The 18,494-nt window shown below is 34.4% G+C and overlaps 2 protein-coding genes across 3 annotated transcripts in view; one reads left to right on the top strand and one right to left on the bottom strand.

The window, feature by feature from the left end:
* Positions 1-210: 210 nt before the first annotated feature.
* LOC110032204 lies at positions 211-3,235 on the bottom strand. The gene is made up of 2 exons (XM_020735755.1): positions 3,104-3,235; positions 211-722 (listed from the first exon to the last, which is right to left on the bottom strand). Exons 1-2 carry the CDS (start codon positions 3,198-3,200, stop codon positions 379-381), a joined length of 441 nt encoding a protein of 146 aa, XP_020591414.1. The 5' UTR covers positions 3,201-3,235; the 3' UTR covers positions 211-378.
* Positions 3,236-4,134: 899 nt separating this feature from the next.
* The window catches only part of LOC110032199 (SNARE-interacting protein KEULE-like), a 93,958-nt gene continuing 79,598 nt past the window's right edge, over positions 4,135-18,494 (top strand). Inside the window, exons 1-2 of one of the 2 annotated variants that reach the window (XR_002294828.1) lie at positions 4,135-4,609; positions 12,377-12,435. Coding sequence is in view for 1 of the 2 variants with exons in the window: in XM_020735749.1 (XP_020591408.1) it covers positions 4,540-4,609; positions 12,377-12,435 (129 nt within the window). In the remaining variant the exon portion in view is untranslated. The remainder of the gene's footprint in view (positions 4,610-12,376; positions 12,436-18,494) is intronic. The other variant, XM_020735749.1, reaches the window with a different exon arrangement.

Here is an 18,494-nt window from a genome sequence, read left to right as displayed (position 1 = left end):
AACTTAAAAAAAACAATTAGAATCATTAAGAAAAAGTGGGTTGCTTATTTATATAAAAAAGTTTAAAAAAGAGCATTCTAATCAAATAATAATCACTGTGATTTTAAAGGGATTAAAATTTTATACAAATTTTTACATAAATCTAATTGATGAGTGCTACAAAATTCACAAGGTAGAGTAATGAATTATCGTCTTAATATTGCACGAGAATCCAACAGACACTAAAACAATAAAAGTAACATGTAGTAGAGACACAAAAAATTTTTATGTGAAAAACTCAAAAAAAAAAACCCACAAAGCCTAGCCCATTCATGCCAATCCATTATGAGTTGGTGATTATATACACTAGTCCTTCTCCCACATGTGGGAAAGGACTACCTAATTCTTCACGGCATAATATTTTTTACACAATGGTCGAGAGTGACTGCAGTTGGAAACAATTATTGGAACTCCAGTAAACTGTCTTCGAGGTGTGTTGGTGCACAGCGTATCGTTGTTCCACAAAATACACTGTTGTTTTGCAAAACACGTTGGAACTCCGTAAAATATTTCTTCATGAGCAGACGACAATCCATGGTGGTCGAAGACGACTTGCGAGCGGTGGTCTACATTGGTTGACGACTGTATGAGCGAGCAACATTCACAGAACCTTCGGTGTAGAATATTGGAGTTCAACTTTTTCTCCTCTAAGATCTCGTCTTCCTTTGATTGAAGGTCAACACCTCATTTCAAGAGAAGATAAAGCTCTATTTATAGAGTATGGGAAAGACATCCCTATAAATAAGAAAGAAATATACACCACTCCATTAGACGACCCAAAGATTCCCTCTATCTGACAGCATTCAATGGACATTTAGGTGCCTTAGAGATGTCAAATTTGAGTAATCTTGAGCTCGTTGGATTTGCCTTGTCGAGACATTAGATTAGGCTATAAACTTCTCAAATTTGAAATCCATTTAAATCTTCTAATTAGACATGGAATGCTTACAAAAGTAGCTTAATGACTTGATTCGGGTTTGAATTGACTCGAATTAGACCAATTTTGGCATCATTAGGTCCTCTTTGTCTTGCAGGTTTGTTTGACGGCAAGCTTGCTGAAATTGGAGTTTTTGATAATTTTTAATTTGAGTTTGAATGCTTTTTACTAAAAAAATATTCTGCAATGATTTCTGTAGAAAGAAGAAATTTATTGATGATGTATGACTACTAGTTTTGAACTCCACAAGATAAATTGATTAGGATATCTTAAAATAATTTTGCTTCCATTTCATGTATGCCAAAAATCACATTCAAACCGTGACCCACTGGCTCGATTATTTATATAAATGACTTTAAAAGTTTTGAAACACATTTTAATTATTTTGTTATTTTCTATTTTTTTTTAATTTAGGGCATTTACAAATATACCGCACAATTCTTATATATTTACATATCTAGCACCAAAACTTACATATTTTCACACATATACAACTCAAATTTTTGACATTGTATCAAAAATATCACGATGACTACTAGCTCCTAAAAAGTGAAATACACTTTCCCATGCACAAGTTTTAAACGCCAGAATATTAATGATGTAAATATACAACTTGTAAGTGTTATATGTGTAAAGACAACAATTGCGTGGTAATTATGTAAATTTCTCTTTTAATTTTCGACCGATCAAATCTACGTCATGTTTCCTAAATTACACGTGCTCGTTAAAACTGGCCAAATCAAAAGGCCAATCCCTTGACTCTGCCATAGAATACCAAAAACCTCGAATGATGCAAATTTAACCCAAATCCAATGGAAAAAACTTGTTAGTCAGAAAAAGTGAAAGGAAAAAGAGTATACCATTTAAACATGTTCGAGTTAATTTGAGAAGTATTAAATATTAAATTAATATAATTTTTTAATTCAGACATCAGGTTCTCCGAAAAAACCAATTTTTCTGTTTGCGGAAATTCCACAAGCACCAAGCGTGCGGGAATTCCCTTTCTTGCTTTCCCGCGTCCTCTTATCTTACCATAAAATGATGAAACAAAAGAAGTGTACCATAAAAATTATCGAGTCGCCGAAAAAGAGAGAGAAGAATGGAAGGGAGAGACGATCATAAAACATTATATCGCTTGCGGGAGCGGGAGGAAGAAGACGGAGTAGAGGAAACAGAGGAGAAGAAGAAGGCGAAGCACGATGGTTGCCTGACTCACACTGGGCTGGATGTGAAGATAGACCCGGCCACTGCGCGAGCTGGACCCGGTTGGGTTCAAGAGAGAGATTCGCCGTTGGGCTCGAGCCGTCGTCCGCTACGCTCGACAGCTCAGCCGCAGCCTCTCCTCCTCCTCCCTCTCCCGCAGCCGCCGCTCCTCTGTTTCGTCCTTCGGCTTCCACGAAGACGAAGGCTTCGGCTGATCTGCTTACTTCCTCGCTTTTTAATCCATCTTTTTGGAAATCTTGTATTAATTTAATTTGCTTCTGTATATAAAGAATGATGCATCAATAAGAGCTTTTTTATATTTATTTCTGGATATCCTCATCAATTTTTTTTTTGAGATAAATCTAATAAATACTTCTTATGAAAAAAAAAATCATATTATGATGAATTTGGAAATCATCTACTTCATTCAGATTAGTGTCATAGATGAAGCATTATTACTATAAGAATGAAATGGTCATGTCATGAAATCACCATATATTATCCTAACCATCGGGTCAGTTGAATCAATAAGCACCCATATTTTTACGCGATCTATCAGCCAAGAGATATTAATTTCAGGCCGCTAAATAAAAGAGTTTGTGACAATACGGTTTAATGGACGAACAAAGTTAGGAATAAAAGAACGGAAGTGAAATGAATAAAGAAAATGAGTTGAATGAGATTATTTAATCAGTATTTTGTGTTACAAAAGAAGGGGAAAAGTGAGCATTGAAATCAATCTTTTATCAGAAGGGTTGTTTCAATGGTGGTAATGGGATTTTAAGCAAACTGTTAGAAGCAATGTAATACAGAAGATAGTGCTTAATGCAAGAGATTCCTACATAGTAATTCAGAATATAAAATTTAATCGGCAGGGCAAGGCCAGCCGAAGCAGCGGAACGAGAAGGAAAATCGGGAGAATACCTGCTTGCTTTCGGTCGAAGGAGATCCCTAGATCGAAGGGAGAGGAAGCAGGAGACGAAGCAGTCTCCGAGCCCGCGCGAAGGAGAACACGCTCCATCTTTCTGTTTTTCGCTCGCTTTCGCCGAAAAGATACTGCGGGAGAGAAAAAACATTTTGCGGTATTCTCGGAATAAGCTAAAAGCTGACTCCGTTTTTTTTCTTCTTAACACTAATTAAATATTTATATTACATTTCACACCTTAAATACTTAAAAACCATAGATTTTAGGAGGTTAGAAAACTAGTTACTGTGATTTTAAATTAATTGAATGCTTATTTAATTTTAAAAAATTATGACTTTCTTTGCTGGCTGCTCTCAATAATTGAATACTCAGGATAAGATTTTACTAAAGGAGTAGTGCCCGAGAAAAAGAGAGTTATTTAATTTTAAAAAATTATGACTTTCTTTGCTGCCTGCTCTCAATAATTGAATACTCAGGATAAGATCTTACTAAAGGAGTAGTGCCCGAGAAAAAGAGAAAAAAAAAAAAAAGATAACATAATAACATAAGTTTTCTCTGAACCGTTTCAATGTTTCATCTTGAAGAAATAATCTATAAATTTATAGAGTACATGATGCGTCTGATAAGTCACATAGTTGTCTTAGTTTAAATAGATGCGTTAAAAATGTAAATAATGTATTCTTATACATTTATATATTTGTAATTGGCTCTCTGATTCTTTAATATTCATATCATCATTGGTACTATTTTTGTATTCATAACTGTTCGAAGCAAGGTATTAATGATCTGCTGATTCGGTGGTCTGATGGTTGTTTGGTGGTGAAAATCTTTTAGTTGACCATGAATTCTTCAGCCGGCTGGAAGGTGTTCGAGCAACGTACTTTTAGGGTCATCTTAGTTTTCTCACACTTTATGATGGATTTAATCAATTACAAGGGCGTGCCAATATTCTCAAGTGCATCAACTCATAATATATTTTTATAAAAAATCTTTAAATTTTTCCTACAAAAATCAAACCTGCATAGTTATCGTACAGTTTAACCTTAGAAATCCATTTTCTAATCAGTTCCTCTAAATTCAACTCGAGTTCCAAGTTTCCGCTCGGCGCTAATCTATCTTGTCCTTCTTCCGGTAAAGCTTTGCGAGTGGTTTACCCGCCCACCGTTTCCGGAGAAATTCTTCTCTCCGGTCAATCCTCGCCGGAATATACCAACAACGGTCATCTGCCACCTCGCTCGCTGTTCGCGGTGCCCTTGTTTCGTGGGGGGTGAGGGTAGCGTCCTCTCCTTCCCTTCATTTAGCTCTCCTTTACCAGCTATTATCTCCCCAGGAGCTGTCGAGAGTCCGGAGATCCGATCCAATCACCGGCTGATTCCGAGTAGGTTGAGACGATCCCCACCTTCGAACTTGCTGAGGTCACACGGAATCATCAATAATGTCCATGTCGGATTCTGAATCGTCGTCCAGTGGGGATTACAAGAACTTCCGACAGATCACAAGAGAGCGTAAGTTTTCGCTCTTGAAATATTTTCTTTCTTCTTCCATTGGACGAGCGAATTAGATTCCTCTTGGAGTGGGTAATCCGAGTAATGCGAAAAATCACAAGGCAAGAAAGTGGATGAAGGAAACATAATAATTTCAGTGATGGAGAATAAAGTATTAAAAAGGTATTTTCATTGACGAGTATATTTTAGGGGGTTTGGGGAGAGTACAGCCAGTTTGATTTTGGAGGAATCGCTCGCCGTGTTTGCCAAACTAATCCAGTTCGATTTAGCTGGGAAAATATATGCACCATGTAGACAACATAGTATAGGTATTCCTTGAAATGAGAGATAAGGTGTTGGAAGAACAATAGTAAGTAGAAATTAGGAAGTTTTAGAACCTGACTACTGGTAACTCAAAATTATTTCGTCAAAGTTTTCCTTAAAATGACGAAATAATCTTTTCTGGTAACTCATGCAGTGGAGCCTGAATCAAAGAGCTTGATTGGTCTAGCCTGAATCAAAGAGCTTGTTTAGGATCAACGTGCACACATCAAAATCAAAACTATGAGTAGGCTGCACAATGGAGTCGCTGATTAGCTGCCTTAGACGGGATGAACAAAAGCAAGTTCTTCTTAGAAAGAACTGTGGTAGTCAAACTATTGAGCCCAGACTTTTTTTTTTTCAAAAGAAAAAATTCTTATGGTAAATTCCGTATTCCATCTGGTAAACCACGCACAACTAAATATGTTTGATAGCTTTTTGGAGCACAATTGATAGGATGGTTGTTGGCATCCATAGGTTGATAAATGTTTATAACATAAGCTTGATGGGAGTATTGTACTTTGAATATGAGGTACTGAAAATCGATTTACGTGATCTAGGTGTATAAAATGGAGAATAGAAGATGCACTAACAAGATAGTTGGATAAATTAATGTGAAATAATTATGAAGGAAAACAAAATATGAATTGAAATTATGCAAAAGAGAAAAACACCTTGTGCAACACTAGTACAAATGAATGCAGAATATGGATTCAATGATTCACAATGCTAATCCCAAATAGTGGGACCAGGTTAACGATCACAGTGGATCACAATGATAGGAAGAAAGTGTACAAATACATGTGATTCCAAAATTTATTGGGGTCAATGACAATGTTCTCTCAATCTTGGATGATAATGTGGATTTAACTTAAACTATATAATGTTTTGGATTTTATGCGGAATCATTCTTAAATAGGCATGCATTTTAGTTACAGACTATAGTAGATGAGACCTTTCAAACTTTAATTTAAGGTTAGAGAGCTTTTGAAGGTTCACCAAGACGAGGATAGTAAGATTTGTGGACTGGTTTGGTGGATTTTGGAGTGATTTGGTGGATTTTTGAAGGAGATTCAAAGAGAGATAGTTGAAACTTGTTTAGAGGGACAAATTAAAGTGGAGCCTTTATGTGGATGATGACTTGCGTTCTTCTTCTAGGATTTTCTTTTTTCTTTCCTTGTTTATCTTCTTCATTTTATTTCTTGCTCTTCCATTTCTATATGAATGAACACCTAAGGCCCCCTCTACTCATGCGAATGACTACTCATGCGAATGAGAGAGAGAGAGAGATTCTGGTTAAATCTCGAAAGGAATATGGCGGTCTACTACTATCTTGGAAGAGACAGAGCATGAGAGAGAGAGAGAGAGAGGCATATTAATCTTTATTCCAATTTGACATTTAAATGATATTAAAAACCAAATACAACAATGAGTTTATTTATATACTCCAATTAAACTACTTGCATCTTGAAAATAGGATCTAATACCAAAAAAATTAATAATCTTCCATCTTATTATTTCTTAACTACCTGCCAATATAATCATTGTAAAAGATGCTTATTGTAATGGGGTCGAGCACTATTAATAAACATTTATTTTTAAGAGGAAGAGCTTGATGATTGAAATACTTTGTGGATGAAATCAACTAGCGATCTTAGTGGAGTAATATCATTTCCTTTTTTATATAATTCATCCAATCCATGAAATAAGTATATATATTCTTTTAATGGGAAAATCATTTCCACCCCAGAAACACCCCCGCTCAACAATTAGATGTTTGAGTTTATATAAATGTACATGCCTATGTGGTAGGGCTTTCAGTCCTAAATTAGATATAAACAAGCCTTTTTACAAATCATTGGTTCTTCCAAACTAATTAGTCTTGATTATTTTTGAGTTACCTGAAGAACTCATTTTTTATTAGGGAATTCTCTTAAAAACTGTCTGATTTTTGAAGAATCATTACTTATGTGTATCATGGAGTTTTTTTTTCATTCCCATTAGCATCATTTTAATGGATCAAGGCCATCGAGGTGAGTATTTGGCTCATATCATACTATTTGTAGGTAGCTTGAGTTCGTTTTTGAAGGTTCTTAGGTTTATAATGGTTTTGTCATGTGGTTCGGTCCAACTCTAGTTATTCTTGTAAGATCTTTGCTGTTTTGGACTTTTCACATTGATTAGCGTGAGGTTTTTTTGTAAAATTTTTTTACTTAGGCCACTTCAAGGCTAGCTTGACCCATTATCTTTTCTATTGTCTATGTTAATTTTCTCATTCGTTTGCCACTTATGATTGCACTGCTCGTTCTCAATTTCATTGCCATTATCCTTTGTGTACCCCACTTTATTGAATTAAATGGAATCCCATGTTCCATGGAATTGTTTGTCAAGTTTTTCAAGTGTGGACGAAAGGTCCCATTATGCTCATTCGGTCAAATTGAAAGTGCGGAATGAATGTCCTATCATATTGTCTTTAATAGAGAGGTGAAATATATGATTCATTTTTTTTCCTTTTAGGTTTGCCAAGCTGTCGAACATGTGAGTTGGTTAGTTATGTTTATATATATATTATATATATATATAAACATAATGTTAAGAAAGGTTGATTTTGTTGCTTTACTCCAACCGAGTCCATTGACCATGTTCTTCCAGAAGGTTAAAGTTGGATAGAGAGATTGAGTAGGAGGCAAATAGATCAACAATCAAGGATTTTGTAATCTTTTTGGACCTACCAATGCCAGTATTTTATGTGGCGGTCTGAAAGGAACCCTAACAAAAATATAAGGAATCTTAAACCTAATCAATTGTCTTGCTTTTCTTGTTTGGTGCTTGATGCCGGAGTTAACCAAAATCACAATGGAAATGCAAATATTCTTATTGAAATTCATTAGGTTACAACGAAGACTTTTTAAAACAGGGAATAAGCGATTACAAACATAAAAGACACCTTGTGATCTGATGAGAGGGTTGTTGTTAAGGTAGGGGGTGGATGTGGGGGTTTGGCAGTTGTCGAAAGGCAGGACGGAAGGTTGAAGGCTGAAGGCTGGCGGTCGCTGGTTGGGAGATTGAGGAGTTGATGACAACATGTGGGTTGATTGGAGGGTTGGCGACAATAGTTGGGAGGATTGGAGAGGGTTGCGGCAACAGTTGGGAGGATTGGAGGTTATGGCATTAAGTAGGGAGAGGGAGGGGAGGTGCGTAAGTATATGGTGGAGGAAAGGCAGGCATCAACAAGGAGGATGACTGGAAAGATAACGGAGGGGGTTAGGAAATGATAACTATCCCCGCGGGAGCGAGTTAAAGCTAGAGCACCTCTCGAATCCTTAGAGATGATCACTACCTCAAACGAGTTACAACTAGGGTGTTTTATCATCTTTGGATACAATCCTAGACAAGAAAACAGTCGTTGACGACAAGCTGTACAAAAATCTCAAAAGTTTAAAAACTAGCCCTAAATAATGGAAATAACAAATACATAGTAGTAGATAACTAGGAGCGGTTGTGTGACAACCCTAACCCAAACAAATGGGTCAGTCGACTCCCTTGCCTCCCTCCCTGAATTAGTCTAACTTTCTAGTTAGATCAGTTGCCGACTCAGTCAAGCCCTACGTCAGTCTCCTAGGGTTGGGGAGCTTCGACTTCATTCGTCGAAGCTTCCGACTGCTCGTTGACAGTGACAAAGTTTTTGTAATCTCCCGGTACCGACAAATCTTCTACTATGGTTCGAGAAGCACCTGAATCCCATCGGTGACTGCATCGTCCCCTCAAGCACCTGAGGATTTTTCCCACTTACGAGCAAACATCCATATGACACAATCTTCTGGGAGCTCACTGTTGAACAAAATTGGGTCTGTGTGTCATGCATATGTCGCTGAATACTTCTAAAGTAACTTAGTTGTCTTAACCTGATATGAATTGGGAGCTCACTGTCAAATAGGAGTGGCCATGGCAGTAACCTTTCAATCTCGATGTACTAAAATGTTCTATGCGTGACTGTTCTATGTAGGGAATTGGTTTCTCAGTCCTATGCGTGACTGCAATCACCAAAATCGGTCCCACCGACGCAACTATGCTGGCTAGGGCACCCATGATCTCGAGTTATGCAGAATTGAGAATAATGATATGTTTCCCCTCCTCGGTGAAGTAGTAGTTATTTTTGAATCTGTCGTGCTGAGTCCTACAGTGAAATTGTCACAATCTCTCTGACAAAAGGTGGCAGATATCTATGGGTATCACATCACACCGCACATAATAGTGCAGTTGGTTTCCAATCAAAAACTCCATTTGGTACATCCAGTCAATGCTGACTTTGTTCCTCTTCAGACACATCAGAAAACACGGTTGGGAATGCCTCTGTGTGATGAGCACTAAAATCTTCTACCAATCTACCGACATGTCCATTTAAATCTCCTCCAATAAAAAATCTTTCTTCAAGGGATATAATTTGTATTAAGTCTTCCAAATCATTTCAGAATTTATTTTTAGACCCTATATCTAAACCTACTTGAGAAGCATAGACACTTATAATATTAAAAATTTTAGTATCAATAATAATCTTAAGGGCTATAATTCTATCTCTTACTCTAATAATTTTTACAACATTATCTTTCAAACTCGTATCTATAATTACACCTACACCATTTCTAGTGCGTCTCTTACCAGAATAACAAAGTTTAAAACCTAAGTTATCAATCTGCTTAGCCTTTTCTCCAACCCATTTAGTTTCTTGAATACATAAGATGTTAAATCTTTCTATGAATCATAATATCAATTGATTACATTCATTTACCATTGAGAGTATTTAAATTTCAAGATCCTATCATAATATTAATTTCATTAGTTTTATGTACTAACTTCTTTATCCGCATCCGTTCGTAATGTGGAAACCCTTGTTTATTTGACACTACACTCGATCGCCGGTGTAGCAACCATTGCACACTTTTCACTGTATTCAGGCTATACAACCCGTCACTTCCAAGGAACGCCCTAACACTTACACAAGATCTAAAGAATTCATGTCATTGATATTTTTCGACAAGTTTTACGCTGGCTCTCGACTACTTAATGCAATCTCCCACTTTTCACATCCGGACTTGGGACCGACAATGACAGTGTTAGAGAAATGGAGTCTGTAAGCGGAAAAAGAAGAGAAAAAAATAAAAAAAGATTGATCCACTTGGGTTTTGATCAAATGTTTGAATTGTCAATGAGTTTTTTGATTGAACTTAGTTGGATTTAATTATTGATGCAACTTCATATAAATAAATTATTTATTGATTATACAAAAAAACTTTAATTTTCATTCTGAAAAGTCATGTTGTACCATTGTTATAAAAAAACTTTGTTTGGAAATTCTATGCCAATGCAATCTTTTTGAAACTTTTATTCTAAAGGAGAATTTACTAGAATTGTTGTCCATATGTTGTCTAGAAAGTTATATTAAAATGTTTTGTATGTGATATTTGAAAATTTTCTAGTTTCTTTTGGTGAACAATTATAAAATTTCACAGAAGTCATCATGCATTAAAGCTATATTTTTGTTCATAATGCACCTTTTGTGTCAAAAAGATAAAGGGTACTAAGTATGATCCTATTTATTTTAATAATAGAAATAACAAACTATAGCGCAAGTGTGTCATACTGCCAAATCTATGACACATAAATATTCGTACATTATTTATAAATTGAAGAAAGCATAATCAATCATGAATTTATGAATAATTTAATAAGAAAATAGGAACTCTTAAGTAGAAATAAGATCGTTTGACTTTTATTTGCATTTGTTAAAGAGGGAGAAACTAGAATTTATTGAAAATAAGCCATCATGTAAAAAAAAAAAAAAGACTGACCAATGAAACTAACATGTAGTAGCCATACATAATATTGGAACAAAATATAATGCATTCAAGCTTATACTTACATAAACATGGATGGTCATAACTTTTCTCGAGGGAATAATTATATTCCAAACATAATTACTAATTTACTTAAAGTTCCATATTCAAATTGAAAAATTAAAATACTTATCCTTAAAATCACTTTCATTATAAACAAGAATAGTTTCCTCTTAATTCATTTTTTTCATTGCTCCATATTGTAATTTGGAATCTTCTTTAAGAAAATAGTTTCTTCCTCCTCACGTGTGTTTAACCAAGAAAAATAGGAAACCCTATTCTTATGTTGTTCTATGCGCTGTAGGATGCTTAAAAGTGCAAATGGGAGGTGCTATCTTGGTCGCTTATGTCTTGCAATGGTGCTTGGGCACGCCTAATTGTATGATAAGCCATAACACTTACTATTCACAAATTATGGTCATATTTGTGCTTTAAATAAATTTGTTGTTGACATTATATTCATCTTAAAATCACGAGTCACTCATCTACCCCTCCTTATTCCTTGCATCTGCTGGTGCTTTATGCCTTTTTATTTAGTTGTTTAGCGTTTATTGCTTTTCCTTTGAAACAACTGCGAGAATTGTATAGTGGAAATTGCCTGAGGGATAGGTTCATATGTAAAGGATAATGGGAATGAAAATATGACAGGTTTTCACCATTTCGGTGGGTTTTCATATCAACCCTATGCATGCCTTTTCAAGTTCTCATACACGCTACTGAAAATACAATGGTTTGACTTTCTTACTCACAATATACTCAATAATGTGATAGAAGTTTTTTGTTCCCTTGCTAATTGATTATTGGTGGAAATGGATGATTGAGGGTATTGTAAGCTTGAACCTGGTATGCCTAACTTTTTTGTTATTGAGAACTTGACTCTTAACTCATCATTTGCTCTTCTTTTTTATGATTTATGGATACTGATTTTTTGACAAAAAATAGTTATTTGATTGATATGATGCTTTAATTTTTAATGTAGCTAATAAATTATGATTTGAATTTTTATTGGAGTGGTAATGCAAATAGGATGCTAGTAGGTGGCTTATCTTGAATTAGCCACATTCAGAGGGAAACAACTTATTTTAGTTGAAGGTTTACCAAATAAGGGAGAGGAAAATCCATGGTTAGGTACTTTTATAGATGTAGCTGTTCCTAGTTGGAAGCAATATGAATACATTCATGGTCAATACTATTGCATTCACCGCTACATGGTCAGTAATGATTGGATTCATCAATTGGCCTATCAATTGCAAGCATCTTAAAGTGGTTAACTTTGTTCTTCTTTTGAAGAAGTAAAATAAACTCATATGCATACAAGTATGGTAAACTTTGTTTAGGATTAATGTTAAGTTGTGCTTTTGGTTGGTGCATGAACTACCAAAAGTTTGATCAATTTTCTTTAAATTTTATGATTTTGTATTGGCCCCACCCATTGAGTGGCCTAATGAATATCTCTAAAGCTGTATCATGCTTCTAAATGTCCTACAAAATTTTGCACAAGATGCTTTGGTTGCCTATGCTTATTAATATATTTTTTGTTTGTTAGTCACATTTGTTTACTGTATGGTTGCAGGGCTATTATATGAAATGCTTCGAACAACTAGGGCTAGAGATCCAAAACCAATATGGAAGGTATGTTTGTAAGATTTTTCATACTTATTATATTTTTTTAATGGAATTTATTTATTTATTTTTATTTTTATTTCTCCCGGTTAGTGGATTGCTTATTATTTTCATACAAAGCTTATGATAAAAGTGTAACTTGGCCATATATCAATCTTGATCATTAATAATCAATGAATTTATACTTTTTGCCTAATCTAAAGTTAAAATATTTTTATGTTGTATCTTATGTGCATTGAAGGATTGCCTAATCTAAATTTAAATATTTTTATGTTGTCTCTCATGTGCATTGATGGGTAAGGACTAGAATGATTTTGAAGATTATCTTGATTGGATTTGGCTTGTGGGACTTTTTATGGTGGAATTTTAACATGCAACCATTATTCGTATTGGGATTTTTTATGGTGGAATTATTAAATGTTGATTGTATTTAAATCGAGTGATTGCACTATAAATAAAAACTTCTTAAAGCAAGCACATCTTAACTTTTGGTTCATCATTTTTCTATTTAAAATGTATGTTCTGCTTTCCTTGGATGGCCGTGTTAGTATTTTAAGTTGCTTATTGTTGTGGCAGTCATTGCGTGGATTCGTCATGCATAGTATTGCCATTTAGGTTATCTTGTTTGTGCAACATGATGCTACTTTATCGAACATAGTCTTTGCACTCATGCATCTATTATCATATTTCTCTATCAATGAAATGTATTGGGTCTGTTTCACTCTAACCTAAATCTTATTATGCCTACTTCAACTTAGATTATTCCTTGTATAATATTGTGGTACGCTCATTTTTGAATTACTAGTTGGTTAAAGTTTTCAATTTGGATTTACCATTATTATTGGCTATGGATAAAAGGTAGGACACGAGGGGTGGGGGTTGTTGTTGGGCAGATTTCATATTGTGGAGAAGGACGATGTTGATCATCAAAACTTGTTTGGTGGAAGGAGTAGAGATGATCATTGAATGACAATGAGATTTGATGGATGATGATGCTCCACATCAATGAAATGGAGGCCTGAATCATTCACAATGTCGTGGATGGCATCATTATCCGAGAATTAGAAGGTATAGAGATTGACTACAGGTTGTATTTTTGTCTCTTATAATTTGGATTTCAGTTGTGATTATAATTGTAGCTTTGGAGTATGGAAGAAGAGTGCTAACTGCTGGTTATGGTAAGCCATGGGATCAAAGGATGGGGTTTGCTCTAGAGGATATGGGAGACAAGTAAGCTTAAAGAGTGGCTTCTCAGATGATGTCAAGGTGGATGGAATTTTAAGCAAGCTGTTATTAATTTATCGATTGAGCTCCATTGGTTAAAATAAAAGCATATATGAACGTAAAATATGAATTAAGGGTATGCATATGCTCAAATGATGGGGACCAAATCACATGCCTAATGTTTTGAGATTCTTTTATCTGATCTCAAATCAAATTGTCATTAATGTCTATATTTTGGATGAATTGACAAAAATAACCCTATTTTTTGTTGGAGTAAAAGAAAATGCATTCATTTTCAAAGGCATCTAAGCCAAATAGAGCAAGCTATGGCAAGGATTGGGATACCACCCTCTCTCTCTCTCTCTCTCTCTCTCTCTTTCTCTCTCTCTCTCTCTCTCTCTCTCGCGAGTCCTCCTTCCCTCCCTTCCTCTCCTTTGCTTATGATCAAAACTTGTTTGGTGGAAGGAGTAGAGAAGATCATTGAATGACAATGAGATTTGACAGAGGACGATACTCTTCATCAATGAAATGGAGGCTTGAATCACCCACGATGTAGTGGATGGCATCAATATCCGTGAATTAGAGGTATAGAGATTGACTAAAGATTGTATTTTTGTCTCTTATAATTTGGATTTCAGTTGTAATTATAATTGTAGCTTTGGAATATGGAAGAGTGCTAACTGCTGGTTATGGTAAGCCATGTGATAAAAGGATGGGGTTTGTTCTAGAGGAGATGGGAGACAAGTAAGGTTAAAGAGTGGCTTCTCGGATGATGCCTAGGTGGATGGAATTTTAAGTAAGCTGTTACTAATTTATCGATTGAGATCCATTGGTTCAAATAAAAGTATATATGAACGTAAAATATGAATTAAGGGTATGCATATGTTCAAAGGATGGTGGACCATATCACATGCCTAATGTTTTGATAATCTTTTATCGGATCCCCTCAATTCATCTCGACCTTTTCTGGGATGCCTTATCATTAATTTATATTTTTTGGATGAATTGAAAAAAATAACCATATTTTTTGATGGAGTAAACAAAAATTCATTCTTTTTTAAAGGCATCTAAGCCATATAGAACAAGCTATGGCAAGGATTTGAACACCCTCCTCTCTCTCTCCCATTCTCTCTTTCTCCTTCTCTCCCTCCCTCTCCTCTGCTTATCTTCAACTTTTTCTTTTCTAGCAAAAAAAATTCCAAGATGAGGTGTATTACCGGGTGACTTTTGATGGTCCCATTCACTTAACCCTCTCCTTCGTTGTCTCTCTAGTAGGAACCCACTTCAAGATGAAGAGTGGTGATTGGAATCCTGCTTTTCTTTCTTAACTTCTTCTCCAGTTACTTCTCCTTTCTCTTCTTGAAGCATGGAACTTAAATTATCTTCCAAGAAATTTTTTGCTAGTAATTTCTTTCTAAGATTCAAATGAAATGATTTAACAACTAATAACTAAATATGGGTCATCAATATCCTAGAAAATTCTTAAGAAATTTTTTGGAACCTACCATTAAGTCTTAATTTGCTGAAGTAAGTGAGTAATTTTAGCCACAGTTCTTTTTTCACTATGTAATTTTAGCCAAACTTCTTCTTTCACTGTAGCATATATTTTTAAGTTATTAAGGCACATATAGTCACTATGTGAATAATCCACTTTCTTAATCACCTTTTTGTCTCAAACTTTTCACCAGTTGTTCTTTGGGGCTTCATGGATGAATGATATGGAGGTATTTAACTAAGAAATTATTTATTTCTTAAAAAAGGGCAATTTTGAAAACTTTTCTTTTACTTGAAAGTAGATACCACATACTTAAGGTTGAAGATTTTAGAGTCATTCCTCAATACTTGATGTCTATGTTCTCTTAGTAACGATGATTGCTTTTGTATGGTTGACCCTTAATAACTATTAAATTTTTTGATCTACTAAACAAAACTTTAAATGCTAATGAATTAGATACTATTGAATTTCTTAGCAGGTGATTAAACATAAAAGATGAATAGATTATCATGGCTTTAACACTTTTTTGTTGGAAAAAATGGAGGTCAATTCCCAAAATCATAGAAGCTAAGAAAAATAGAGAATGCACGACGTGTCCTGAGACAAACTCATCTTGTTTAATTGCATAACAATATACCTAGGAACCCTAACCCTATTGTTTCAAAAAAAAAAAAAAAACAATCTAAGCCTTGAAAAATTCTCGTTTGAGTCAAAGATTATATAAAAATCAAATTAAATGAAGAAATCAACAAAGTCATGACAACGATACAATCAAACACCACTCATAACAATAATCAGGTTTATGATATGACAACAATACCTGTCAAATTAAGAGTGAGTTGGTGGATTGGGAGGTTACTATTTAAGGGAGATTTATCATCATAGTAATTCATGGCAAAACACACAAAACTAATATATAAGAATGGTTGGATAATGAGACAAGCCTAATCATGAACATCAAGCTACCATTTCACCTCAAATAGAAAGTGTGAATGAGATGGAGAGCTAAGCTACCAAATTACCTGAAGTCATAAATAGATGAAAAGTAGAGTGCAGGGATCAAATTAGAGGAGCATAGATCAATATTAACGATTGAAAGGGATACTTAAAGAGTATTAGAATAATCAAGAGCATATGCCAAAACTCAATATCTCGTGACTGCATTTCCAGTGCCAATAGCTTCATATCATATAAACATCTCATAATAAATTCTTAATCTAGCCACCCAGTCCAACTAGAGAAATTGTTTAACGGATGGTAGTTATATACCAAAACCAACTATAGTTATCCACAAAAGCATAAGATTGTGTCATGCTTAAACCACCACCACCAGTAAGCATACTTCTAGTTCAATTAAAAGCAATGAACCATTGACCGTACCCGTTTGGTGAGAAAACGTTCCTTCATGCCAAATGTAATTGATGTTGTAAAAACAAGTAGATGTATTGAGTCAATTAGGTGTGCATTAGTTGGTTTAAATTGAAAAATTGAACCTAACCAGGCATATTTGTTTGATTTTGTTCAGTTGATGAAATCACAATTAGGTTTTTGTTCCAATTTAGGGGTTATTTGGATTTCAGTTATTGGTTTAGTTTGAAAAAATATGTTAAATCGAAAAATCGAATTATATTATGGTTAAATTTAATCCATCAACCAATTTGTTCTATCAATCAATATAAATAGACCGAATGCCCACATTTTTTATTATGATTTCAAAATTTGGCTTAAGCAAAATTGAACTGAATAAACTAAATTATATTTAAGTTTAGCTTGGTTCGATTCTATATCTTCTTTAGTCAGTTTAGTTTTGTTTGTTATTTGGTTTGGTTTAATTGGTTTGATAAAATTTTCACAGATTTGATCGATTGCACAATACTAGAGCCAATAGAGCACAGCAAAAACTAGAGTAAAAAAATAGAGCTAATGGTTCCTAACAAGGAATATAAACATTATGAACTTGCAAAATATATGAAAGTATAAAAAGGATGAAGAGAATCCCACACAACTTATTCTAAAATTTTAGAAATTGAGCAGCTAAATACTTGATTGGCAATAATAAATGAGCTAGCAAAAAAATAATACTAGCATCCAAAAGATAATATAAAATAATTCTTGTCACGAACTGCAAATCTACAACAAAGCTTGACTATAAGAGCTTAGTGCTTCATACTATTGTGAAGTGGTTCCACAATGATCCAATGGCCTGGCAACCAACCTAAGCTGAAGTTTTTGATTTGATACTGTGCCCATTTTTGCATTTAGAAGGATTGCTTTTACTAAAGAGAGCATCAACGTTTGTCCTCCACGTATTATGGATATTTTTTAGTTATTAAAAAATTGTGGAAAATATTTTGAGGACAAAGGTGAGGGCTATGAAAAAAAGAATCTATGAAGATAATGAGCAATTAGCAGAAGTGATATTGCATTTAGAAAAGGTATAAAAAAAATACATGACATGATAGAAAAACATTTAAAGAATATAATTTTTATGGATTTTAGGTTAGAAGAGCAGTTCAAGCGCATGCCAAGGAATTCTGACATATGTGAGAAAATCCAACATCTTCCTGCACGAAGTCATCCGTGCAAATTGTTTATCCTATAGTTGAACTTCTTTTAATCAAAATAATGAATGGCAATATAAATTTCTACCAAATGTTAGAAAAGAATGAATAGCACTAAATTGTGAGCAGAAAGATACAAGTTTCTATGGGACTTTGTCTTGATTGACAAGAGATATAAATGATAACAGAGTTTTTCCATTAAGTAAACATACATTAAGGATATAGCTCTAAGCATCTTCCCAGCTCCATTATCATTGATAGCATAAGCTATAGTTTTTTATGTAACCTCAGATGAATAATATTGATGGGTATATAAATATCTCAAACATTATGGCCATAAATCCAAAGGTTGATGATTGTGGTATTTTTATTTTATCCAATTGGCCCAATGCCCATTTGTGGTTATAGTATATCAATCAAGCTTAGGCCTTGTTACAATGTTCTTATGAATATTAGGTTTACCTTAATCACTTAAGTTTTTGGGAAGATAAATGGCGTTCCGAGAAATAAAATCTCATTCTCAAGAACATTATTAGTTTGAGTAAATATATTAAATATAAATGAGTTCTAATGAAGAATAGACTTGAGAATAGAGAAAGTATGGGTCCAACCGTTTATTAGAGCTAATATAGTAGTTTTCACAAGCTCGAAGCAACCCACTTAGGACAAGAAGTAATTTTTCCAACTAAATTATTTTGAGTTTATTTTATAGATAATGGTGTGGCATAGATAAGCATTAATAATAGAAGGGGAAAGAGGAAGTCTCAGATAAACGATAGAGCTTACCT

This window comes from Phalaenopsis equestris, unplaced genomic scaffold, assembly GCF_001263595.1.
Source record: "Phalaenopsis equestris unplaced genomic scaffold, ASM126359v1 Scaffold000885, whole genome shotgun sequence".
In the NCBI taxonomy this organism is placed as follows: domain Eukaryota; kingdom Viridiplantae; phylum Streptophyta; class Magnoliopsida; order Asparagales; family Orchidaceae; genus Phalaenopsis; species Phalaenopsis equestris.
This window is presented reverse-complemented; position numbering and strand designations above follow the sequence as displayed.

Coding starts and splice junctions, on each gene's coding strand:
- LOC110032204 (XM_020735755.1), bottom strand. CDS start 3,200: ATGGAGCGTGTTCTCCTTCGCGCGGGCTCGGAGACTGCTTCGTCTCCT. Junction 723..3,103: donor CTTCGACCGAAAGCAAGCAG/GTATTCTCCCGA, acceptor TCTTGAAATGAG/GTGTTGACCTTCAATCAAAG.